The sequence below is a fragment of the Sceloporus occidentalis genome, unplaced genomic scaffold, assembly GCF_023333645.1.
Source record: "Sceloporus occidentalis isolate IW3139 unplaced genomic scaffold, rSceOcc1.0.p SCAF_4, whole genome shotgun sequence".
NCBI classification, from domain to species: domain Eukaryota; kingdom Metazoa; phylum Chordata; class Lepidosauria; order Squamata; family Phrynosomatidae; genus Sceloporus; species Sceloporus occidentalis.
This window is the reverse complement of record NW_028316984.1, coordinates 104,699,438-104,726,405: the sequence shown is the minus strand read 5'-3', so window position 1 is coordinate 104,726,405 and position 26,968 is coordinate 104,699,438. Positions and strand designations below refer to the sequence as shown.

Below are 26,968 nucleotides of genomic sequence, written 5' to 3'. Positions count from 1 at the left end.
AACAACATTCCAGCAAAAAGAAAATAATTCCATTAAAAACAACTGTTTTGTAGATGAGAGAGATATATAAGCAAAATGAAATGTTATGAAAATATAGTTGGGTTCTGCAGCTATCAGCAAAGTAGAAATTATTGTAGGTATATTGTATCAACTAATTACATCATTCCATATACCAGCATGGGATTAGAAGATGGAAATATGTCTGTTTTATGATTGATAAAGAAGTGATTCTGGATGTAGAAGTGCCTAGTTATTTACTGAGTTTTCTCCCATTAGGGCTAAGACCAGGCCCTGCTTCTCTACTTTTTAAAGGTTGGGTTATAGACCCCTTTCCATCCAGCACTGTCTTTTATCAGGTTGAAAAAACCCAAAACAATGAGATTTCACCTTGACTAAGAACTGTTGTGCATGTTACAGTGTGAATATTGTAGTCATCCTCTGTTCATTTTAAAACCTGTGGGGAAGGAAAAGATTCCTTCTGCAAATATGCAGTGAAATGTGAGAGTAATATAAAAGTTCAGAGTTACTGGACTATTCATTCTGAGGCAGAAGAGCCTTCACTGCTGTCAGAGATCCTTATCTATTCTTCCCTGATTGGCACATGTAGCACCTAGCTTTCTTAAATAACCCATGTCTTTGAGTTTTCTGGAAGCAGCTGATTCACTAGTAAGCAGAACCAGATGTTCCCAGAGACCAAACATCAAGATATCACTGCTTTCAAAAAGCTAAATGTTATGGCTATTAAGATAAGAATGAACTGTGTGTGAGAGAGACCTTCTGTTTACACACACACACCTATCAATATCTGAATCCTATTTGTGAATATACCATGCAAATACGATGGGAGGCTTTAGTCCCCTGGAAGTGCCAGATCTTGTCTGGTCTTGGAAGCTAAGAAGGTGGTTGGATGAGGAACTGCCAAGGAATGCTAGGTGCTGTAGACCCCTAATTCAGAAGAAGGCAATGGCAAACAACCTCTTGAATATTCCTTGCCGAAGAAAACCCTATGAAATCCATGGGATCACCATAAATTGACAGGTAATTTGAAGGCACATACACACTGTAATGGAGTAGAACAGATTATTGTGGATGCTTTGGCTCCTTTAAAGACAGAGATGCCTGGAGCAGGGCTATCCTGGCTGGTTGCCTGGCAACATCTCAGGGCCTCAGGTGCAGCTGATGAGGAAAGAAGCCAGGGAGTATAAAAACCTCAGGGACAGCTGACAGGGATGGGAATTCAGAAGAAGTAGAGAGGGTGTGGAATGGTCTGTGCAACAGAAGAAGCTTCTTGTGCCTGAACTAAGGCAGCTCTAATTGAAGTGTGAGAAGTCTCTGCATGGTGGGGGCTGGGAAACCAGCAGCCTGGCCAAGGTGAAAAGAAGTCCATCAGCCCTTCTCTCTATGATTGAGAGGAGGTCCTGCAATTACACCCAAGAAAAGGGAAACAGAGCTAGGTTGGTTAGCCAGGACTTGGGCAAACCAATCCCCTTGCCTCAAAGAGCCAGGTACAACAGAACAGGAGGAAAATTGGCAGGGTGGCCTGTCACCAGGCCAGTACCACTCTTGTGCCTGAACTCAGCATAAGGGTCTCAACTCACAGGCCCAGCCTTACCAAATTCTTCTGCCTGGGTCCCCTACCTAACCATAGAGGTTGGTTCTGCCATACCTTACTGTCTTGAGGCTTCAGGTCCTGGAACTGTGGACCTATCTGAGGGTCCTGTGCCATGGACAGCCTACTGGGATCAGGAGTGATACCCAGGGGACCAGCACCAAGGGTAGAGGTAAGAGATTGCAAAAAAATTTCTGGATCTGGGAGCCAGAACTAGGAATGACCAACTGGCAAGAGGAGAGGACTTCAGAGCATCTCCCTATGCCCAAGTGCCAAGACCTGGTACAGCCTTACCATTTTCCACTGTCATCTCCAAGACAGCTAGCTTTGGATCCAGCAGGAGAAAGCCAAGTCACCAGGAAGGTCTCCACTGGGAGCCTGGAGCCCTAACACTAAGAACTGAATGTGCTGGGCTCAAAAATGTTGAATCCAGTTATCCCGGTGTTATTGACAAAAGTCAGTAAGGCAGCCGCGTGTGAACTGAGCTGGTTTATGCTTGGGGGCAATTGCACTGGGCACAGCCTTGGGCAGGGGACACCTCCTTCGACACACACACACAGTGTAAATATGACCTTGATTTATTTTTCACATTGAATAATGATCGGCAAGGTGTGCTAGACAGGAGATAGCCACCCTTGTCACATGTATGTACACTGAGTTTTAAGCGTACATTTATGTAATGAATTTATTCATTTTGCTAGATTCTGGAGTGTAAAAATTTTGAACTGAAATTGCATCACCCACCTCTGCTTCACAACCTGATATTAGAGGTGAATGTGCAAATATCTGGGGGGAGAGTGCCTATTCCTCCTGATGTGATTCTGCAGGGATTGTATGTGGGTCACCAGAGTTTGAAAAAAAGAAGAACGAAATGCCCCTCACGTTGCAGTGTTAGAAGCCTATGTCAGCTTCATCAAACATTTTTTTTCTTCATATAAGTCGTTCCTCCACAAGTGATTGGAAGAGGTAGCATTTCTCTGTGTTCCCAAGGCACTTGTGTGGAGGCTACTATTAAATTTCAAGTGGCCCAGATGTTAAGTTTTCTAGATTTTAAATTGAAGTATAAAAGGGATAATATTGTGTTGTTATGCATGTTAACTAAAGTACAGTGGTGACACACTGCTTTCAGGATCTCACACAAAAGCTTGCTAAATAGACAATGGAACTAGTTTTCATAAATACTTTCATTGGACTCCTACTAGTCCCCAAATCCAACTCGTTCTATAGAACTTTATTCTGACCCAGACAATATACTTTACAGGAGCCATTTTTTGTCATATAGACAGATCTCATAAATGTTTGTGCTGTACTATGAAGTTGGCATTGCCAGTTAGCAGTCTAATCTAATTTAAATTTAGAATATAATCCATAAGAGGGTACATGCTCTATTGTGAATTTGACATCACCTATTAGAATTCTTATCTAATCCATGTTTATTCTGCCACTTAAAATTGCCATAGTGATCCATGAGAGTTAGTATGGTGTTGGACTACATGTATGCATGTTGGACTACAGCTCTGGAGACTAGGGTTCGAATTCCCACTCAGACATGAAAACTCACTGGATGACCTTGGACAAGTCACACTCTCTTCGCCTCAGAGGAAGGCAAAAAGCAAACCCAGTTTGAACAAATCTTGTCAAGAAAATCCAATTATAAGTTCACCTTAGGGTTGCCATAAAACAGAAATGACTTGAAGGCACACAGATGACAACAACAACAATGTAGTGACCTACAAGAAGAAGAATTTCTGTCCACAACTGTGCTAGTAAAAGTACAAATCCCACAGGGATTCATCATCTTCTCTCACGGACAGAAACTAGTATTGCTCCATCTTCTTGGGCTACTTGTTTATTCCACATAGCCACATTTCTTTTTAGAGACCCCAGAAGAACCCCTGATACTTGGGAAAGCAGTGGCCCTTCCTGATTTGCACATTTATTATTTCAGGTCCATATCAACAGCAGGAGAAATGTATTCCAAGTCTATTGACTAAAGCAATGAGCATGCCTTTTACTTAATGATATCATTACCAAATTTTGCATGACTTTTATCACTTACAGCGTCAGCTGCATTGCAACTATTCCACTTCCACTGTACTGTACATCAGTATATATTTCTTATTGCATGATCAACAATAATACACTTTTCCAGAGGCAAATGAGTGCTGTCTTGGGTGTTGTATTACAGTTATAAAGTTAGCATAATACATTCTTCAATAATTCACATTTGTGTTTATGTATCAACTTCACATAACATTAGACTGAAGCTGTAAATATTAATAGAAAGAGATGGTTTTTCGGATTATAGTTGAATTTTCTTCCCCAAAAATATTCAGTTTAATTTTATAAATTGTGTTTAAATTTATAGACATATTATTCATTTATAAATTGAGCAGAAAAGGCTGATCTTTTTGTTACAGGTTCAGTATGTTTCTCCCTACTCTCTTTCTTCACATTGGTGTAAGCACCTCATCAAAATAAAAGTTTGGATGTGTCCTGTTCTTATTTTAATTCCCTCCTCCATAAGGGATAAGACCTGTGAATTTATTGTGTTTTTCCTGGTCAGTTAAACACTATGAACAGTTCATATGAAGTAAGAACTTTCCCTGAGATCTTTACCACTGTATTGTATGTAGATTTTTAAAATACCACTGCAGGAAAAAACAATGGCGGGATACAGACGGGCAAAAAGGGGTGTATTCATGACGTCATGAAGGTAGAGCCTTCAGATGGGCCTTACCTGAATGCCGCCATGAACACGCCCCCCGCACGCCCCAAGCAGGAAGAAGCGGCATTAAAAAGGTGCTGCTTTTCTCCGCTTCTTTTCCGTTTGATGCGCAGCTGCGCAGCTCCGTCTGTAAGCTGCTGCATCGGTACGCCAGAATTGCTACGCCGCTAATTTAAGTTGCCCATTTAAAAGCTCCGTGTCTGCTGCGTCGCATAATGAGTCGGGGTCCTGGAACATGCGCAGTTTGCAGTCAGGCTTTAATTGCAGCGTCAGCTGCCATGCAGGTGTGGAAGCTGCAGCACAGCTGCAGCGCATTTTAAGACTCGTAACCCTAACCCTAACCCTAACCCTAACCCTAACCCTAGAGCAACATGTATGCATGTGCTGCTTGGAAAGTTTGGACTTTAAAGTGAGCCCCTACACACATTCCTGTGCCATTTTCACCTAACAATAAAACCCGCTAAAACTGTAAATATTTACATATGTACAAGGGAGGTGATGGGGGATGGCAGGGGGACAGCGGTGGCAGTGGTGACAGCTGTGGCTGTGCATTGCAGATTCAGCAGGAGCGCGGGGACCAAAGGAGAGGAGGCATCCATGATGCTGGTGACACTGGCAAAGTGCAAGCGGACAAGGATGCCAACACCAGCTGATCACCAGCTGGCAGGAGACCACCATTGTTCTTGGGCAGAGCGGGGGAAAAAGTTTTAAAGGGGCTTGGGCACTTTAAATGTGCCCATAGGCTTTCTGCCGCCGCTGCTTAGCGCTGCAGCTGCGCAGCTGCGCATCCGCCAGCCGGCAAAGGAAAAAAAAAGCCCCGTTTTTGGCCGCCCGTGAGGAAGCTGCCTCTCTCTTTGCAGCGTCCTCCGAGGTGGCGGTTTAGAAACTGCGGGTCCGAAACGGACCCAGGTGAGGCGTCTTCACTGCCCCCCGTGTGGAAGCCCCATCTCCTGAGCCACGCCCCTGGGGCGGGCAGTCTGGAGGCTCCGTATTCTGCAGAATACACCTCCAAGACGTCTTCCCCTGCCCGTCTGTATCCCGCCAATGTCTATCTAAATAAATTGCTTGTGTACTCTTGTAGAATGATTTAAAAAACTATCGAGGGAGTGCTAAATAAAAACAAAGTCTGCTGAAGACTGAAAAGAGCCTTGTTTCACCTCTTACCTGTACTTGCAACTTGCGAGGCTAAGGAAAAATGAGACATTGATGTGTACTTCACACATCCTTTTCATCTTCACTCAGTTCAAGTCACTCTTACTATAAAACCTTTTACTCTCGATATGGCATTTTGTAGAAAGAAAAATATATTTCTTTGCTTTTACTCTCCAGAGATAAATTCTCAGCAGATGTCCTTTTTAGAGTCTGTATTACACAATGTAAAGCTTGGAAACCTTACAATTTCAGATGTTTTTGTACTGTGATTCCTATCAGTCTTAGACAGCCTGGCCTATAATGAGGCACAATGGGAGCAGTAGCTTATCACCATGTGGGCAATGTAATGCTTTATGTTAGGTGCCTTTTACTTTATGAATAATGACTAGTTTCATATTGATTGCATTACTGTGGTGGTTTTCAAATACCTTTAATTTCTTTTCTATGATAACTGCTTTCCTGTTTTTTTCAGATTACCAGAGATTGATGACTGTGGCTGAGACAATCACAGCACTGATGTTTCCATTCCAGTGGCAGCACGTGTATGTTCCCATCCTTCCAGCCTCTCTCCTGCATTTTCTAGATGCTCCTGTTCCTTATTTAATGGGCTTGCATTCTAATGGCCTAGATGACCGATCTAAGTTAGAGCTCCCTCAAGAGGTTAGTATACACTATTCTTTAAAAAAAAAAACTTACAAAAGAGAGGAGTTTAAATTAAGATGCTTTGAAGCAAGGCTTTTGCCTGGATCAAAGAATTTTTGCACCATGTATTTGGTCTTTCCCCCATAACAGATTTTTTTTGTAGTAGCAAAATGTAATAGCTGCATAATTCCTCTACATTAGTAGTACTAGAAATTTATGTATGAAATACCCACAGTTTTACATATCCTCTTGTTATACAGTGCACCCGCATCATATGTGGGCATCACGTGACTTTCAGCTTATGCTGAAAGCCACTGGCCATAAAAGGTGCACGCGCTACTGGCCTGTGGCGCGTGCACGAGCCCCATTGTTTTAAATGGGGCTTGAGCATCTGTGGAATTTCCCTTATGCTGGGGGTCCGGAACAGATCCCTGCATAAGGGAAGGGCGCTCTGTATAAAGAAGTGTTGTACAATTCTGGTTTTTGTCTGGGATAGATTTTGTACAGCAATGAAATAGTTTACAAGAATGTAAACTAAATAGCCTATACTATTTTCAGTCTATAACTAAAGCTGTAGTTATTATAATTGTTTCATAAATTCTCAGATCCTTTTTGCCAAATGTGAAGCTCAGTTTAAATGAGCCAGTTGAGATTTTGGTTGTAACTAAAGTTTTATCTACCAGAGTGAGTATGCACAAATGGAATTCTCAAGCAGAGTTGAGATGAAGGGAGGTATTTGTAAAATGTAAAATGTTAACCAACAGGAGAGGGCTACTAGTGCATGTTTTGACTCCCTCTTTCTGAGAATGAAGGAGAAATACATTGATTGTGCACCACCACCCTTTATTACAGATTTCTTTATGCTCATTTGTCTTTCTCATTTTAACATTGTTTCTTCCTGTCTTTTGAATTACTGTTTTAAACCAGCTGTAACAATCTTAACTAATTTTAGTTACATAAGGGCTTTTGCTTGAGATTTGTGTACCCTCATCCCCCCCCCCTCCTCAAAGGTCATGGTTGCATTGATTGAGAGCCATCAGTGCTCAACAGTCTTGTCCACATCCACTGAATGGCGACTCTGTCAAACTGGCTCAGACTAGTATACCTCCTATGTGTTGCCTGAAGACATTATTGTGCTGCCTTCAGAGAGGCTAGCAAACACATCTGGATTTCAAGGAAAACTACACCCCTCTAGTCTCTCTTTGATTGGTTAGGAGAAGAGTTTTAGCTTCCATGTCATAGTCCCCTTTTATTTTGAGAAATAAATTGCATTGAGTATAGATTGTTCTGTTGGTTTCTGCTGCTATCTTTTAAATAAAGAAATAGTTTTGTTGACTACAAAATCAGCCTGTTCTTCTTGGGTGCCACTTTGGTTAATTGTCTGTATTTAAAAGCCTATAGGATCCTGGAGAGAGCTAATGCCTAGAAAAGCTCCCCCCCCCCCCCCCGCAAAAAAATCCAAAAACCCTCAGTGCACTGCTCTTAACATTTGGGATAAAGGTGTGTTCTTGCATTTAAGTCAAACATATGGATGCTGTAATGACTGGGCCACCAGTCATTTGAGGACTTCTCTCAGACAACAAAGGGTTAAGCTGGGGGGAGGTACATGTTAATGAGAGCTTACATCATATGCTAAAGAGAACTTACATCCTTGCTGACCTAAGGCCCAACTGACCAATCAGTTGAGCAGGACCAGGAGTTTCAAGAACCTTCCAACAGAGGTCTTTAAAAGGCCTCTGAGCCCATGCGGCTGAGTCTGTCTTTCCTTTGTGAGGTCATATGGCCTTGTGGGTCTTTCTTGTTTGGGAGCCCAGCTGTTGGGCCTATGCCAAAAGGGCAGGCTTAAGAGATGTGGTTGGAGCTAGGCAATGGGAGCCAGCTCCTTACATCCGAAACCCATCAAGGACTGCAAATCCCATCTCTGTGTGAGTAGCTTAGGAAATTTGTTAGCTAGTGTGTCTAGGTATTTGTTATGTTTATTTTTTGGCTTGCCTAAAATGAACATCTTGTAACTATGCATTATGTACCTACAAGGTAAGAAGGCCTTGCATGAATGATACTTTATTGCTCTATTCGGTCTACTTAGAATAAATACTTTCAAAAAAAGTATTTGCTGTCTTTCTACTCCTATACATGTGCCTTAGCTCGGTTGTTGCTTGCTTAGGTTAGCAAGGGAAGGAACTTAAGTCCTTAGCAAGTCCAGTGTGTGCTAAGGGGAGTTCACTGGAGATTCACTGGGTGATGGCAGCTTGACTAGAGGATCTCAAGGGCTCTTATTCAACTCAGCAGGGAGCTGGCACAGCAACCCAGGAGATTCTAGGTGAAACCAAAGGGATCTGCTGAGTCTAAGGGCCAAGAACAGGGTGGCTGTTTGGTTGCTTGGACCCCAGGGATCATCACAGATGCAATTTACATTAATGGTCAAAGATACATGTTATTTGTAATTCTCTGAATTGCTTTTTACAGTATGGAATTATTGTTGAGGAAATGAACATTTATTGCATTTATATGTGAAAAGCAGTCTATTTTTCTACCTAAACTGCCAGTAGAACTGAAAAGAGAGGAAAGTTTGTGTTTACCCTTAATCTAGTGTAAACAGATTATAAAAGTAGTGCTTGATAGATTTTATCACGGAGTCAAGAAAACATCTGAGAAGCAGTTTCCTAACAATTACAGTTGCTGCCATATAAATGTGCATAGGACTGTAGCTTTAATCTTCTCCAGTCAGACATTTGTTATTATTGCACCTAAATTCTCTATGCCCTGTGCAAAACAAAACAGTGCAGTCATACTACACATATAATGTATGCAGAAATCCTACTTTTGCTCATTGTTATTCTCATTTCTCTCTTAATTTGTTTCTGTTCAGGCAAATTTGTGCTTTGTCGATATAGACAACCACTATGTTGAGTTACCAGAAGACTTGCCACAGTTTCCAAATAAACTTGAATTCATTCAGGAGGTTTCTGAAGTCCTTATGGCTTTTGGGATTTCACCTGAGGGAAACTTACATTGCAGTGAAATTGCCTCCAAGATGAAAAGTCTCAGGACATGTGACATAGTCTCTGATAAGAGAAATGGGAATATAGGAGGACCAACTTTAAATTCTTATGAATTATTGAAAGAAAATGAAACCATAGCAAGACTTCAAGCACTTGTGAAAAGAACAGGTGTGAGTCTAGAAAAGGTAAGTTTCATAATACTTATGGGATTGTCATAACAGCACATAACTGAGATGGGTTTGTGAAGTCAAAGGCTTTCATGGCCAGCATCCATAGTTTTTTGTGGGTTTTTCGGGCTATGTGGCCAAGGAATAAACTCTTATAGAATATGGCCACATAGCCTGAAAAACCCACAAAAAACTATGAGATGGGATTGTTTGGGGATTTTTGCTTCAGTTGTCATTTCTACAAAAATTTAATCTACAAAATTTCTACACATTTTTAATAGGTGCTGTCCTGTGCAATTTGGGTAAAATTTTGCTTGGTATTTGCTTGATACAGAGGCATAGAGTTTGTTTCACTAATTATCCAGAACATTATCAGCATGATTTTATATGCATAGTTGGTCTTGGTTTTTCTATCTTTTGGTTTAATTTGTAGGGGCTCAAGTTACTGTTGATGAAGTAGTGACATTGAAGATGGTAAAGGTAAAAGAAAAAGGTATTCCTCTTTGACAAGGTTATCTAGTCGTGTCTGACTGTAGAGGGTGGTGCTTATTTCCATTACTAAGCCAAGGGAGCCAGTGTTGTCAGAGACAACCTTGTGGTCATGTGGCCAGCATGACCGCATGGAACGCTATTACCTTCTCACCAAAGTGTTACTTATTGCACTTTTTGCATGCTTTCACTAGCTGGGATGAGTGATGGGAGCTCACTCCATCACGCAGCACTTGGGTCAGCACTTCCTGACCTGCTGACCTTGCGACTATCTGAGTCAGCATTTTACCTGCTAAGCCTCCATGTCCTAATATTGAAGGTGGTTTGAAAAGGTTCATCCCTTTTTATTATAACAGCAAGATTTAGATAACAGTGGCAGAAATGTTCCACATATTTAATTCTCAGTTCTTCAAAGTTTTATGTATGAAATTTATTATTATTATTATTATTATTATTATTAACCTTTATTTATAAAGCACTGTAAATTTACAGTACAGTATACAGTATAGTACAGAGTAATAGAAGTAAATAGCAGTAAAGAGTAGTAATAGTAGTAAACTTGTTATGCTGGCAAACATTTTTCTCTTTCTCTTTTGATAGTTGAAAAAAATAAAGACACAAGAATTGTAAAGTTTTTAAATGGTTTTATTTGTGAGCTGCCTTGGGTCCCTTTTGGGGAGAAAGGCAGCATAGAAATGAAATAAATAAGTAAATAAATAGCAGCCAGAAGATATCATAGAATCCTAGAATCGTAGATTTGGAAGAGACCACAAGGGCCATCCAGTCCAACCCCATTCTGCCATGCAGGAAATCCAAATCAAAGCATCCCCGACAGATGGCCATCCAGCCTCTGCTTAAAGACTTCCAAAGAAGGAGACTCCACTACACTCTGAGGGAGTGTATTCCACTGTCAAACAGCCTTTACTGTCAGGAAGTTCCTCCTAATGTTGAGATGGAATCTCTTTTCCTGCAGCTTGGATCCATTGTTCCTGGTCCTGTTCTCTGGAGCAGCAGAAAACAAACTTGTTCCCTCCTCAATGTGACACCCTTTCAGATATTTAAACAGGGCTATCATATCACCTCTTAATCTTCTTTGGGTAAAAGGCTAAACATTCCCAGCTCCCTAAGTCATTCCTCATAGGGCATGCTTTCCAGACCCTTCACCATTTTAGTCACCCCTCCTTTGGAAAAGCTCCAGTTTCTCAATGTCCTTTTTGAATTGTGGTGCCCAGAACTGGACACAATATTCCAGGTGGGGCCTGACCAAAGCAGAGTACAGTGGCACTTTTACTTCTCTTGATCTAGACACTACACTTTTATTGATGCAGCCTGTCATCAATATGTATCATCATGGTTTCTGTTATTCTAAAAAATATTTAACAAAAACTCTTTTTAAATAAAACAGTTATCACGTCTGATCTTCCTAAGCTTTACTAGTTACTTAAGCTGTTACAACATTTGTGTTTTTAAAATAGATTGGACAGAAAAAGACATGTTTCTTAAGCATAAAGGACTAATCCATTTGTTAGTCTTTCATTTACAGTAGACCTGTAATCAATGGGACTTAGATAGTGTTGACTTAACAAATCCCATTAACTTAATGGGTCTCTAAAGCTGGGACTAAAAGTTTGATTTAGCATGAAGTTGTGTTGTGTTTTGTTTTGAGTTTGTTAGAGTGAGATTTATTCTACGATAAGTCGACCCCATGTATTAGTTGATTTCAGGTTTTGGAGCAAAAAATTATGGATTCTGATATAACCTGTGGATAAGCAATAGCAATAGAAGTACATTTCTATACTATGTATCAGTGAACTAAACAGTCCCTAAGCAGTTAGTGTAAACTAATTGCCTCCAACAAGCTGGGTGTTCATTTTAGCGATCTACGGCTGAGTGGACCTTGGAGACCCGGGATCGAACTCACAACCTTGTGGTTGTGAATGTCTGCAGTACAGGAATTTAACCAGGGCTCAAGGGTAGAACGGAGGTGGAATGTAACAAGGGATGTAGAGCAGAGGTCCACAAACTGTGCCCTTTAAGAGATTTTGGACTTCAGCTCCCAGAATCCCAGATTATTGGCCAACATGGCTGAGGCTCCTGGGAGCTGAAGTCCAAAATCTCTTAAAGGGCACAGTTTGGGGACCACTGATGTAGAGGATGAAAGAAAGGAAAATTATGCCAAAGCATACTGCTGTTTTCCCACCCAGACATTTAAAAAGGCCAAAAGTGGTGCTGTGACAGAGAGCAGTGGTGGTGATTGCTTCTTTTAGGTTCTCTGGGATGGACTAAGCTCTTGCCTTTTGCCACTCTGCTTAGAGAAGGGGATGGTTCCTATTTTTGACCCACTGATATGTTGACCCAGGTTTTTTGCGTTGGTTTTTTGACTAAAATTTCTAGATTTATACATTAATATATTCAGTACATGCTTCACTTGTTTGTAAAAACTAGACAAATGTTTTCCCCAGTGCCTGAGGAGTATAAGACTTTTGTCTTTTTCAGCTGCTGCTGCCCCTCCTTATATTCTGTCTCATGATATGCCATCACAATATTATTCTGCATAAACTCTTGTAATTCAAGCTATTTTATGTTATTTAATTGGCCAAAATCTCTGACAGTCTTGAGCTATCAGAAGTCAAATGAAGGATTATTATGTGAGCATCTTTTTTCTCACAGGTTGAAGTTCGGGAAGAGACAAGTAACAAGAAGGATCTCAAAGTACAATGTGATGAAGAAGAGTTCAAAGTTTACCAGCTCAATATTCAAATACGAGAAGTTTTTGCTAATCGTTTCACACAGATGTTTGCAGATTATGAAGTATTTGTTATTCAGCCCAGCCAAGACAAGGAATCATGGTTTACCAATAGGGAGCAAATGCAGAACTTTGATAAAGTGAGTGTCTAAGTAGGGACAATGGAAATGAGAGAAATCTTCATGGATGAAGGGAAGGAGAATGCATGAAAATTCATGGTACATTTCCAGTCTTCCAAACAATGATTTGGAGGATTAGGAACATGTAGGCTCTACTGAGGTGCAGAAAGATTGTTGATTTGTGGCTTAGCCGTAAACAGTTAAAAGCTATTATGATCAATGTGGTAGGTTTTCGGAAAAATACAACATGGTCTAAACCTTGGAATATTTAACACATGGTGTGAATCAGAGATTGCAAAAACAACAGGTTAAAACAAAACTTATTTTGGTGAACTAAAATAGTAAAATATGTATACTTTTATCTGCCACAGATTATTCTCTGTTATAGATAGGCATCCGTTCTTGTATGTTGCATTGTGGATGTAATGCTTTGTAATAGCCAAAGCAAGACAACACACATTTCATATATCTGTGTGGTTTTTTTTGTTGGATAGCAGCTCCCTAATTAGGATTGGGACTGTGGCCCTAATGAAAATCCATTGTGAAGCTGGTTTTTACTCTGGTGGGATAAGCACAGTAAACCCCCAAAACAGTTTTCCCACTGCAATGAATTGCTTTAGGAAAGGGGAACTTTAATCATGACTGTAGTGCTGGTGATGTGTAGGTAAACTCTTTTCTCCCAGTAGTCACAACCCTGATTGCTCTATGGCCATAGCTACTCATCCCAGTACATGAAGAATTATTACAGTTCTGCTGTCCTGTTTTGATTTAGAACATGAGCGGTATCAACGTGGATGCCAGTTGAAAAGTGTTGCAGTTCAACTAAATATTTCATTTTCTAAAACATATAAAAATAATGGCAGATATGTTAATATTTAGTCTACCAATTCTGATCAAACAAGAGAAAATATACAAAGCAATTTAAAGAATATCAAATCTGAGTTACAAAAACTCTTTCAGAGTCTAGCTTTGATTACAGTTCAAAAATCTAAGACCGGTAGCACATCCAACATTAGAGGTATTGCTGGTGGTTGAATAAAAATATGTTTATTTAATGACTAAGTGCTTTGTAATACAGGAGCAATTAGTAATGGCCACAATCCAGAAGTGTTTGTGCATGCTTGTGATAGCTTCAACACTTTCTCTTTTAAAAGCACCTCCTTTCCATCGCACATTGCTGTTGTGAAGCTCCTCTAGTTTCAAGCAATTTGGAAGAATGAACCTTAGCTCAGAGGCAGAATATTTGCTTTGAGTTTGTCTCTGACATGGCCAGATATAACTTAGATACCTGGAATGACACTGTTAACATAAGCTTTTCCCAATTTGAGGCCTTCCAGATTTTTTGGATTTTGACTCACATGGGCCTTCTATTGGCAAGATTCCTGAATGTCTGGAAGGCACAGATAGGGAAAAGCCTAGTGTCGAAAGTTTTGAGCTATAAGAACTAGTAGTTCAACTCAGTTTAAAGAACATTTCCACATTCCCAATGTGGTGCTAAATGGATTCTGTGAGGAAAAATGAAGAAAAAGGTTCAGATGGATTGTTATTGTTAGTAGCTAACAAGGTTTGTTAGTAAAAAACTATAGTTACTGCAGATATTTACATTCTTCCCTTGTTTGGGGATTTTATCCTCTTCCACCTCTTCATCATCCTAAAAATTATAGGCATCTAGGGATTGGTTATAAGGATTTCCATGGTATAGAGACTGTACTAGGCAGCATGCTGTGGTGCATGCTGCCTTTTCTTTCTTGTAAATTTGTTTGTAAGGCTTTTGGTTTTAAGCTTATTCTAAACTTAACTGAGTAGATTTGTCAGCGTACTGATATGAAGATTTAGTTGATGAAAAATCTATGGCTTGTATGTATCTATTTCAATATGGAGTATACATTAAAATAAATAAACTAAAAATATGTAACTATATAAAATAGTTGGAATTATTGCTTGGAAAACTTAAAACCATCTATTTTATTTTTAAAAAATACTCAATGTGGGTTCTTATTTATTTATTTATTTATTAGGCATCATTTTTGTCTGACCAGCCTGAACCTTATTTGCCTTTCCTCTCAAGATTTTTGGAGACACAAATGTTTGCTTCCTTTATTGACAACAAGATTATGTGCCATGATGATGATGATAAAGACCCTATTTTGAGAGTGTTTGATTCTAGAGTGGATAAAATTAGACTGTTAAATGTTCGAACACCAACTTTGCGCACATCCATGTATCAAAAGTGCACTACCATTGATGAAGCTGGTAAGGGCTGTCAGTTATTTTTAAACGGCTTGTAATTTATCTACCATTAAAATGAAGTTGCTGCTCAGTTATGAGAAAAAAAATTGAGTTATAAGAAATACAGTATTTTTAAAAGAATAATAATAAACAACACTATTTAAGAGACTGGAGTTCAGATGCTTTACTATTATTGTGGAGAGTGGTGCTGGACTAAAGGACATCAGTATGCTAAATGGACTAATGGGCATCAGTACATTAATATATACTGAGCAGGATATATGCTCAGATTTTCCATTCTTTCTGTTGGGTTTTAAACTTAATGTGAGACCACACTATCTGAAAAAAAACATATGTGTTAAAATGTATGTGTATGTAATAGTTTTATTTTTCTTCAGAGAAAGCTATTGAGTTAAGGCTGGCAAAAATAGATCATACTGCAATCCACCCTCACTTGCTAGATATGAAGATTGGACAAGGAAAATATGAGCCTGGATTTTTCCCCAAGCTTCAGTCTGATGTACTTTCCACTGGGCCAACAAGCAATAAGTGAGTATGATGTGTTTAGAAGATTACCAGATATATGGAACTGGGTAATTTGGGAATCATTTAGGTTTTTAAGTTTTGTTGGCAATTGCAGCTATGAGAGATCATTGCTATGTCTGAAGAGGACAATTTAGATAGTATTAATTCTCACTTGCTTTTAATATCATATAGCAGCAGTCCTGCCATCTACATGCAACCTTACAGACAATCTGTTACCAGTACCAGAGCTAGTTTTTAAAGCTGCAAACGATATATGATTTTTAAATGAGAAATGTGAACATTACTTTTTCCTTGTAATTATTCTCTCACTGTCTGCAACAAAGGAACATCTATCCCTGTAGTTTTACAGTATTCTTGCAAAAATCATGCTGAACAGTTTATGACCTAGTATATGCTTTTCTTTAATTTGCATGTTGCATCATTTTTAATGTTCCATATTAGTACCGCCTCCTTTGGTTATAGTCCAGGATAAATATGTATGCTTTTATGTCAGTTTCTGAGCAAGTATATTTAAGAATATTTGATTTTCTAGATGGGCCAAACGAAATGCACCTGCACAATGGAGGCGGAAAGATAGACAGAAACAGCACACAGAGCATCTTCGTCTTGACAATGATCAGAGAGAGGTGAAAACTGTTCTGTAATAATACTGAATTTCAATTTCTGTGGCCTAAATTCAACTGTTACTCCAAAATACAGTAAACACACCAAATCAAGGTGAACTTGATAAGCCTACAAGCATTTATATTCTATTGATTCAGTAGGTCTTCTCTAATTGTGACTAACAATTGGATTTAGATCCATATGTTATAATGTCTTCAAACAAAACAAAAACATTAAACATGTCCCAGTTCTTTTTGAAATGAAGAGCTGTGCCAATTGCAGAGGAACTTCTCTAGGCCCCGAAACAGACAGGCCAAAAGCACCACCTTCAGGCCAATCTGGGGGGCCTAAGATGTGCCACAGTTACCTTAGGCAACTCAAACCTGCTGCAAAAGGTGTGCAGAAAAAGTGCTCCTTGCCAGCGTTCCGTTGCAGACTGCAGCGGTGGCTGACCTCAGGACCACAGTGCCTGGTTCATAGAATCATTGAGTTGGAAGAGACCACAAGGGTCATCCAGTCCAACCCACTGCCATGCAGGAACTCTCAGTCAAAGCATCCCTGACAGATTGCCATCCAGCCTCTGTTTAAAGATCTCCAAGGAAGGAGACTCCACCACTCTACGAGAGAGTGTGTTCCACTGTCGAACAGCCCTTACTGTCAGGAAGCTGTAAAGTCGAAGGCTTTCATGGCCGGCATCCATAGTTTTTTGTGGGTTTTTCGGGCTATGTGGCCATGTTCTAGCAGAGTTTCTTTCTGATGTTTTGCCAGCATCTGTGGCTGGCATCTTCAGAGAAACGTCAGAAAGAAACTCTGCTAGAACATGGCCACATAGCCCAAAAAAAACCACAAAAAACTATGTCAGGAAGTTCTTTGTAATGTTGAGGTGGAATCTCTTTTACTGCAGTTTGCATCCATTGTCCCATATCCTGATCTTTGGAGCAGCAGAAAACAAGCTTGCTCCCTCTTCAATATGACATCCCTTCAACTATTTAAACAGGGCTATCATATCACCTCTTAACCTTTTCTTCTCCAGACTAAACATCCCCAGCTCCCTATGGCATTCCTCATAGGGCATGGTTTCAAGACCCTTCCCCATTTTAGTCACCCTCCTTTGGATATGCTCCAGTTTCTCAACATCCTTTTTGAATTGTAGTGCCCAGAACTGGACACAATATTCCAGATGGGGCCTGACCAAAGCAGAATACAGTGGCACTATTACTTCCCTTGATCTAAACACTATACTTCTGTTGATGTGGCCTAAAATCGCATTGGCCTTATTAGCTGCCGCATTGCACTGTTGACTCATGTTCATCTTGTGGTCTACTTGGACTCCTAGATCCCTTTCACATGTAGTCTTGTTCAGCCAAGTGTGCCCCATCCTATGTCTGCATTTCATTTTCCTGCCCTAAGTGCAGTACCTTACATTTCTTCTTCGTGGTCTCTGTGAATCATACAAATGGGTTTTACTGCGCCTGCGCAGTGCTGCTCGGAACCTTCTGGAATCACTGGGCAAAGTTTACTTTGCAACATATAGAAACTTTTTGGCGGTAACTCCGCCACCCGTTATAAAGCCCCTGCCTTCCCGCTCTTTTTCCCAGTTCCTTTTTTCCGCCGCGCTAGCTGCTTCAAGGAACTTTCGCTTGCTCTTGCTTGCTTTGAATCACTTTCGTTTTTGACCTCGGACTGTGTTTGACCATTCTCTTTCTCCCGCCCCGGTAACTTCGGACTTCTCGGCTTGTTTGACTTCGCTTGTGGATTCTCCCCTCAACGTGTCGACTTTGGAAGGATGCCTGCGCCCTTCAAAAAATGTGACGTCTGTGGGGGCAAGGTGCCCGTCCAGGACCCGCACTCTTCCTGCCTCCTGTGCCTGGGCAAGGCCCACGATGCCAGAGCCTGCCCTCTCTGCAAGTCTCTGTCTTCCCAGGCCAGGAAAAACCGTGAGTCCCGGTTGACTTCGGCTATTGCCTTGGGCAAAGTTCAAGAGGGACGTCCCCGCTCGTCATCGGTTCCTCCGATCGCGCCACCTGCGTCGTCATCCCGGGCTAGTGTTTCGAGTGTGGTGTCTGTCCCGGCTGGGACACGCTCTCCCACCACCTCCGATGTGACCCGTGGTCCCCCGAGACCCAGTGTCACCGACAAACCCTCCAAGCGCCCCCAGAGGACCCCGGGGACTGAGGGTTCCGAGCCCAAGGATAGATCCGGGAGGAAGCCATCCCCGGAGGGCTCGCGCGCAAAGGAGCGCGTGGAGGCGGAGGTCCGGCTCGCTTCGCCTCCATCCTCCAAGGCGGCGTCGAAGGCATCCCGGCACGCATCCAGGTTGCCTGAGACGGAGGCATCTTCTTCTGGGAAGGCCGTGCCAACGGAGAAGGTTAAGCCGGCCAAGGCCCACTCCAAGTCAGCTGCTGTCCTGCACGACCTGCTGGACAACCCCTTCTTCCCCTCCGAAGAACGGGCTGAGACGCCGAGATCTTCGAAGAAGAGGCGTCATAAGGAGACAGCCGATGCTCCCGCACCCAAGAGGTCCAAGTCCACCAAGGACCACACCGGGTCGGAGCGCCAGCCCAAGGCGAAGGAGTGCGCCCCACATAAGCAATGCTCCCCTTCTAAGAAGGCCTCGGGGTCAGCCCCCTCGCACCCGGAGACCTCTGCCTCTTTGCACGCTGCCGCCGTGCTGGTCACACCACTACCGCCGGCACAAGACCCCTCTGCCATCGGTGAGGAAGCTCCAGCTTCTCCCCGGAGGGAGCCGTCCCCTCTCTCCTTCCACTCTGATGTTGTGGAGGTTGAGCCTGGTTCTGACATGGACGAGCCGCAGGAGCCAGACACTGACATGTTTTTCGATACCGAAATCCAAAGGTACTACATGTCGGTCCCGAAGGAGACGGCCTTCAGGGAGTTCACGCGGTTGAACCTGCGCCCGGTGGCTCTCCAGGGAGACAAACCCTCTTCTTCCCATGCAGTGGCTTCGACTTCTATACCTCGTCGCCCGCCTTCAGAGCCAGTGGTCCCTCGGATTCCAGCTCGCTCTCCATCCCGAGCCAAGGTCCCAGACATCCCCGTGACTTCTGACTCTGACTCCGACCGGGATCCCTTGCAGCCATCGCGGGAACCGTCGGACGAAGACGACGACCCATCTGACCCGCCTTCACCTCAGGGGATGCATCATCCGGGCCCTTCATCCCCGACTGATGATGTCCGCTCCTTCAGCGAGCACATCATTAAGATGTGCCGAACCTTGGACATCGAGCTTTCCCCTCCCGGGGAGAAGGCTCGTGATCCTGTGGAGCGCCGAGTCCTCGGTTGAGTCCCTACGCCGCCCTGCATCCCTATGCTGCCATCTCTGCAATCCATTGTCCAGAGGTCATGGGATGCTCCAGCTTCACTCGCCACGTCCTCCCGGAAGGTCGAGATGCTGTACCGGATCTCCCCGCCGAGTTGCCCATGGTTGACCGACCACCCCAAGCAAAACTCGGCGATTGTTGAGGGGGCCCAACAGACCTTCGTACCGAAGCAGGCGACTTCCCCGGCGGATCGAGAGGCCAAAAAGATTGATGGCCTCGCTAAAAAGGCCTACTCTTCAGCTGCCCTCATCGTTAAGGCCATAAACTACAACGCCTGTATGGGGGCTTACATCCAGAACTTGATGGAAGGGATCTCGCCCATCGTCCCCGATGTCCCAGACGAGGTCCAACACCGACTGGTTGAGATCCGCGATGAGGCCCACTCGATTGGAAGCTGGCTCATCACCGCATCCAGGAATGTCGCCGACTGTGCGGGGCGAGCCATGGCAGCATCGATGGCTCTGCGCTGACATGCTTGGCTGAGGGGGTCAGACCTCAATGCCAACGTCAAATCGGCGATCGAGGACATGCCCCTGGACGGTACCAGCCTCTTCCACGCCGACACCGACGAGCGTCTGAACCGCAAGTTCAGAATGAAGGCGGTGGCGAAAAAACATGGGATGTCGTCGACTTCCATCTCACCCTTCAGAAGGAGGAATCGTCCTTGGCCACCGCAAGGTCAGTCCCAGGGCACTTTCCCACAAGACCGGCAGCCTCAGCAGCAGGGCTCCCAGAGGCGCCGTTACCCCTCACAGTCTTCCTCCTCCTCTGGCCGTCGCAACTTCCCGCCTTGGTACCGCAAGTCCCGTCGGCAGGATACCGACCAGGGGAAGAAGAGAGCCTGAAGAGACGCAGCGCGCTTCGTCTCTCCTTCGCCCCTCTTCTTTTTGGACATCTTGAGGCCCTTTGTTAACACCTGGGCCTCAATAACATCGGACTCGTGGGTTCTCAACATCGTCCGTAGGGGATATGCTCTCGAGTTCCAAGAGCTCCCTCCGACCGGAGCTTTTATGTCCACCCTCCCCTCGGACACCCTTCTCGACAAAGTGCGCTCTCTGCTTGAAAAGGGGGCAATCTCCCCTTTACCGCCCGACCAATGTTCTAGGGCCTTTTTCTCCAGGTACTTCACGGTACCGAAGGCGGATGGTGGCATCAGGCCCATCCTGGACTTGAGACAACTTAACCTGTTCCTTGAATACCGTTGCTTCCAAATGGTAACCTTGGCCTCCATTCTGCCTCTGCTCCACCAGGGCCTGTGGTTTGCGACCGTCGACTTGAAGGACGCTTACTTCCACATCGGGATCCGGGAGTCCCACCGGCGATTCCTCGCCTTCGCCGTGGGCACTGCCTCGTACCACTACAACGTGCTCCCCTTTGGCCTTGCCACGGCTCCAAGGGTCTTCACGAAGTGCATGGCACCGGTGGTGGCATACCTCCATCAGAAAGGTTTCATGGTCTTCCCGTATCTGGACGACTGGCTGTTTGCCGCCGAATCGCAGGTAGAGTTGCAGGAAGCAGTCTCATTCGCCTTGCACCTTTTGGACTCTCTCGGACTGGTCATCAATCGAGAGAAATCCCACTTCATGCCGTCCAGGCAGGTCAAGTTCATCGGAGCCATCCTCGACTCCGAAACATGCTCCGCCTTTCTCCCTCCAGACCGTTTCCAGGCACTGGTGACATCGATCAAGCCCTGCATCTCCCACAGAAGGGTGAGGGCCAGAGATGTCCATGTCGCCCTGGGCCACATGGCATCGACGACGTTTGTGACTCCATGGTCAAGGCTTCGTCTTCGACCTCTGCAGTCCTGGTTCCTCTCAGTCTTCTCTCCGATGGAGGACCCCCCGTCCAAGTGGCTCACGGTACCGAGACCGGTAGCGGCTTCCCTGAAATGGTGGTTGGACTACCGCAACGTGTGCACTGGGATGCCCTTTCATCAACCGCAGCCCCAACTGACTCTGACAACAGATGCTTCCCTGGAGGGATGGGGCGCCCACCTGCTCAACCTGGTTGTCAAGGACAAGTGGTCTGCCCACGACAAGCTTCTCCACATCAACGCTCTCGAGATGCTGGCAGTGGAAAAGGCGCTGAGGGCATTCGAATCCGCTGTCGCAGGTAAGGTGGTCCTCCTGAGGACGGACAACACCACCGTGATGTACTACATCAACAAACAGGGAGGCACCAGATCCAGGACCCTGCTTGACCTCACTCTCCGCATCTGGGATTGGTGCATCCAGCGACAGGTCCTCCTCCAGGCGATTCATCTTCCCGGAGAGGACAACGAGTTGGCAGATCGCCTCAGCAGATCTCCGTCGGTATGCCACGAATGGAGGCTCCATCCTGAGACGGTCAGCGACCTATTCGACCGGTGGGGAACTCCCCGGATCAACCTCTTCGCGACCAGATGGAACAGCTACTGTCCCCAGTTCTGCTCCAGGAAGCGAATGGACGGATCCCTCGGAGACGCCTTCGCCTTCCTTTGGACGGGAGAGCTCCTCTACGCCTTCCCTCCGTTCCCTCTCATCATCAGGGTGGTGTCCAAGATGACAACGGACCGTTCGCATGCGATCCTGATCACCCCGTGGTGGCCGAGACAGCCTTGGTTTGCATCCCTCCTCCATCTCTCCAGGAGATGCTTCCTCCGCCTCGATCCCCTCCCGGACCTGCTGTCGACCCAGGACGGACGGATTCTCCACCCGGACATCGAGAGCCTGCCGCTGGTGGCCTGGAGGATACAGCCCTAACTGCCCTGCCGGAGGTGGTGAGGACAGTGATCCTGGCTGCGAGGAAACCTTCCACCCAGCGGTCCTACGCCCTGAAATGGAGGAGGTTTAGCCTCTTCCTTGATCGAAAGGGCTTGTCCTCCTGCTCAGGTGTCCACTCCAGTGGTGCTGGAGTTTCTGATGGCACTTTTGGATGAGGGGCTGTGCCTCGCATCCATCAAGTGCTATTTGTCTGCCATTTGTGCCAAGTACCAATTTGGGGGGAGGGCTTCCTTTTTTAGGGATCCCTTGGTGAAGGGGTTCCTTAAGGGATGTGCCAACCTTCACCCTCCGGTGTCGGTACCGGCGCCGGCTTGGAGCTTGGAGGCGGTACTGTCCGCTCTCCAATCCAAGCCCTTTGAGCCAATGGCCACAGCGGACTTGAGACTACTGACTTGGAAAACCGCTTTTCTCGTGGCCATCACCTCTGCCCGCCGTGCCGGCGAACTCTGTGCCTTGCGGAGGGACCAGCCCTTCCTGAGGTTTCACAAGGACAAGGTGGTCCTTCGGACAGACATTACTTTCTTGCCGAAGGTTGTGTCTGCTTTCCACATGTGCCAGGACATTGTGTTGCCTACTCTCGCATCCAACCCGACTTTGGATGCGGAGCGAAGCCTACACTCTCTTGATGTCAGGAGAGCGCTGGCGTTTTACCTGGACAGAACTGCTGCCTCCAGTCGGTCCGAGAGACTTTTCCAATGCTACTCGGAGCCGAAGAAGGGGTTGCCTGTCTCTGCGCAGAGGTTTTCCAAATGGGTGGCTGCTACCATCCACCTCTGCTATGAACTGCTGGGCAAACCTCTCCCTGGCAGGGTTCGGTCCCATTCTACAAGGGCAATGTCAGCATCCTCTGCATTCCTGTCGGGGGTTCCTTTAGAGGATGTCTGTAAGGCTGCTGTCTGGTCCCAACCTCTGACTTTTATTAAGCATTATAGGTTGGACACCAGAGCCATCCGAGACGCAGCTTTCGGGAGGGCTGTGTTGGTTTCAGGGTTGCATTGATTGCTCTTCTGATGTGTTTGGTCCTCAGCATTTATGTACATAATGCCATTGTTTTTTGCATTCTGTTGAATGTGGGCTTGCACAATTTCAATGGGATTGGTCTTGCATTCCCTTCTCAGGTTTTGCAATACTATTGCTATGTTTGGTTTGTGCATGAACAAAGAGACTGACTCTTTTTATGGTTCCATGTGTTTATTATTGCAATAAATATACCTTTGGTTTACCATAGCTTTGGTTTCAGGACACTCCCTCTGCCGCATACCTAAACTTGTCAGTCTAACCCATTTGTATGATTCGCAGAGACCACAAAGAAGAAGGACAGGTTGCTTACCTGTAACAGTATTTCTTCGAGTGGTCATCTGTGAATACATACAAATCCCACCCGTCCATCCCCTCAGTGTCCTGCTCTTATTGGCTCTTTCCATCGCCTGCTTGGCGGAAAAATTGCGGAACTGGGGAAAAGAGCGGGAAGGCAGGGGCTTTATAACGGGTGGGCGGAGTTACCGCCAAAAAGTTTCTATATGTTGCAAAGTAAACTTTGCCCAGTGATTCCAGAAGGTTCCGAGCAGCACTGCGCAGGCGCAGTAAAACCCATTTGTATGTATTCGCAGATGACCACTCGAAGAAATACTGTTACAGGTAAGCAACCTGTCCTTCTCCATACTGAATTCCATTTTGTTAGCTTTGGCCCAGCTTTCTAGTCTATTCAGGTCATTTTGAATTTTGATCCTGTCCTCTGGGGTATTGGCTACTCCTCCTAATTTGGTTTCATCTGCAAATTTGATAAGTATGCCCCTAATTCTGTCATACAAGTCATTGATAAAGACGTTGAATAGCACTGGGCCCAGGACAGAGCTCTGTGGGACCCCACTGGTCACTTCTCTCCAAGATGAAACAGTGCCATTGTTGAGCACCCTTTGGGTTTGGCAAGTCAACCAATTACTACTACTACTACTAATAATAATAATAAAATTTATTTATATCCCGGCTCTCTACAAAATGCAATCAGGGCGGCTTACACATCCATGTAACAGTTACTTTGTCTAGACCACATTTTACCAGCTTGTTTGCAAGAATGACCTGGAAAACCTTTTCAAAGGCCTTATTGAAATCAAGATATACTATATGTATGGCATTCCCTTCATATATCAATCTGGTAATTTTATCAAAAAAAGAGATCAGATTAGTCTGGCATGACTTGTTTCTCTGAAATCCATGTTGACTTTTGGTGATCATGGAATTGCCTTCTAGATGTTCGCAGGCTCTCTGTTTAATGGTTGCCATGGTCCTGCGCTGAACTGTGAGCGATAGGCATGGGAGTGGCCGGAGGCCCCTCCAAACTGCCGGTCTGCTTGACCCTAAGGATATACTTAACTTTTGGATCTGGTTTTGTGGAATTTTTTTTCAATTTTATTGTTTAAAAACAATATAAACAATACAATAAACAATCAACTAAAAATCATAGTGACATTATACATTACACACGTTTTCTTACATTTCTATCCCTAACCTTTCTGGAGAGTGTGTGTGTTACACGGTGACTAGACATGGGAAGCTTCTAGTTTTTGAGGGGTGCTTCCCCTAAAGTAGAATATTTTTGGGGAAATGTCAGAATACAGATGTGCAAACCTATTCTGTAAATTAGATGTCAGTGATTCATTTTTTGCTGTTAGCATCCATCAGATGATCATTACCTATTGAGAAAATAATCCTAGTGATTTTGACAAATTCCAAAGAGTCTTAAGTACTAGTAAAAATACACATACAATTTTATTCTTAGCTTTATGTTCCTTAAAACATCTTGTATGTTGCTGCATGAATTTTATTCCTTTATCTGTTTAAATGTCTGTGAATTATAATTTTTTGTTGTTTCTCCATTCTTTCCTTCATTTGAAAATCAAAAATTGTCTTAATTGCATCTGACCTATTCTTGCATGAGTACTTTTATGATTTCATGCTTGCCTGCTATGCTTTCAACTAATGTGAGCTGTTTGATTTCTGGTTTGTTTTTGTTTTGCTTTGCTATCTCTCCTGCCTTGCCAGCAAGTGGATTTCCCTTTGACAGAACTTCAGTTACAATTATGTTTAGTCTTGGACCAGCATGATTGGCATTTCAGGCACTCTGTTAAATCTGTTTCAGAGCTTTATCTGGTATGTTGTGTTTGTATATGCACATAGGTGCATATATACATTGTATGTGTGTGTATATGTATGTGTTTTGATTATACTGAACACTGATGAAAACATCCGATTTTGCACAGGTTGAAATAACCTATGGTTCAATACAACAAAGTCTTCAAGCAAAATTACGTAGCTGTCAGAATTGGGCAGGCTGTGCTTATCCCATCTGAATAAAGCCTTGACCACTGGGCTTCTTAGACTTGCCTCCTGCATTTTACACTTGTACAGCCCCCTGAAATGAAGTGTACCTATAACATACTGCACAGCTGGGGGGACAGGGAGCCCCATAATTTTATTTTCCTGGACCAGTCTCTCCCCTTCAAAACATTTTGACTGCAGGTTTTTGCCCCAGTTGGAGAGATCTGTCATATAGTAAGTGGAAATGATACAAACAAATAGACACATTAAAATTAATTAATGCATTTAAATTCTAGGTGCATACCTGTTGGTCCCCCCCACCCCTTGAGGGTGGGGTCAGGCCTATCCTCCCTTGAGTATCCATCTGGTTGGAGTGAAGAGACAAGGACTATTCAAGGGACGCTAAAGGAAGTTTTTTTTAACAAAAAGATCACTTCAAAAAATCCCAAAAGAAAAATACAAGGTTTAAGACAATTACTCCTGTTTCCCTCCACCCACAGATTTATCAGAGGAGGCTTCCTGCCTCTCTTTTCAGGCATCTCCTCCCTAGGTTCCTTATTTCCAATAGTGTCCTAAGGGTTTTTCCATAGTTTCCCATTCATGTTTTTCTTTATGACAGAAATCTCTTGTCTTAGACACCCTCTCTGGAGTCCCTGGGTAGAATGAGGGAAAGCTCTTACCCCCAGGGTTATCTTTATCTAAATTGGGTACAATCCCAATCTCAGTAGAGCCCCAGTTACGGTTCTGTGAGGCTGAGAGGTTAATCTCTCCCTCAATCCCAGCCACCTCCTGACATGTCCCCTTCCCGGGGTCTCAGCTCCCTCAACCCAATCACCTTTCCCTGAGAAAAATTCACCTTCACTTCACTTTCTTTCCCAGTTATTTGCTTTCTCTCTCCTGCTCCTGTCATCAGCAGTCTTTCCTCCTTGCCTTCCTCAGCATCTTCTCCCCCTCCCACACAGCTGTAGCCTCCTTTTATCCTCTCCTCCCTGCCCCCCTGATGACCACACCTCTTCTCTCTTATCTGCTGGATAGGTCCTTCTGTCCTGGCTTTTATCAATCCTGACTTCATTCTCCTCCAGTGCAGTCTGATCAGCTCTCCAGTTTTCCAACAAACTTTCTGTCCCTGCAAGGGAGAGGCTTTTTTCCTCTGTTCCCCTCAAGCCTCATGGTATGTCTGTTGGCTCTGGAGATGGGAAAAAACAAGGCTGGGAGGGATTCACTCCCCCAGAAACCTGTGAGCTAGCCCTGGAGAGCAGTGCACACCCCTCCCTTCCTGCTGCCATCTCACTGTACCACTTAGTATACTGAATTTCAGGATTTTAGATTTCATGGTCTTAGAGTTATGCTCAGACAGATGGAAGGTCACACACAGAGAAACGCATATCCTCTTCTTGTTTATGAATAGATGTAAATGTTTAGTTTCTGTTTTTGAACCTGGTAGTGTTTGAGAGTGCTTTATATTCACTCCAAAAGTATCTTATTTACCATAAATTCAGTATATACTCTAATTAA

General features: G+C 44.1%; 1 protein-coding gene across 9 annotated transcripts in view; it reads left to right on the top strand.

The window, feature by feature from the left end:
* DENND5A (DENN domain containing 5A) overlaps positions 1 to 26,968 on the top strand; it is a 96,220-nt gene that overhangs the window by 26,988 nt on the left and 42,264 nt on the right. For 5 of the 9 annotated variants that reach the window (XM_089521143.1, XM_089521141.1, XM_089521142.1 and 2 more), the window contains 7 exons: positions 5,962 to 6,149; positions 9,001 to 9,318; positions 12,460 to 12,675; positions 14,673 to 14,907; positions 15,282 to 15,432; positions 15,962 to 16,055; positions 25,178 to 25,285. In XM_089521143.1, the coding sequence (XP_089377269.1) occupies positions 5,962 to 6,149; positions 9,001 to 9,318; positions 12,460 to 12,675; positions 14,673 to 14,907; positions 15,282 to 15,432; positions 15,962 to 16,055; positions 25,178 to 25,285 (1,310 nt within the window). The remainder of the gene's footprint in view (positions 1 to 5,961; positions 6,150 to 9,000; positions 9,319 to 12,459; positions 12,676 to 14,672; positions 14,908 to 15,281; positions 15,433 to 15,961; positions 16,056 to 25,177; positions 25,286 to 26,968) is intronic. The other 4 variants (XM_089521147.1, XM_089521146.1, XM_089521144.1 and 1 more) reach the window with 1 other exon arrangement.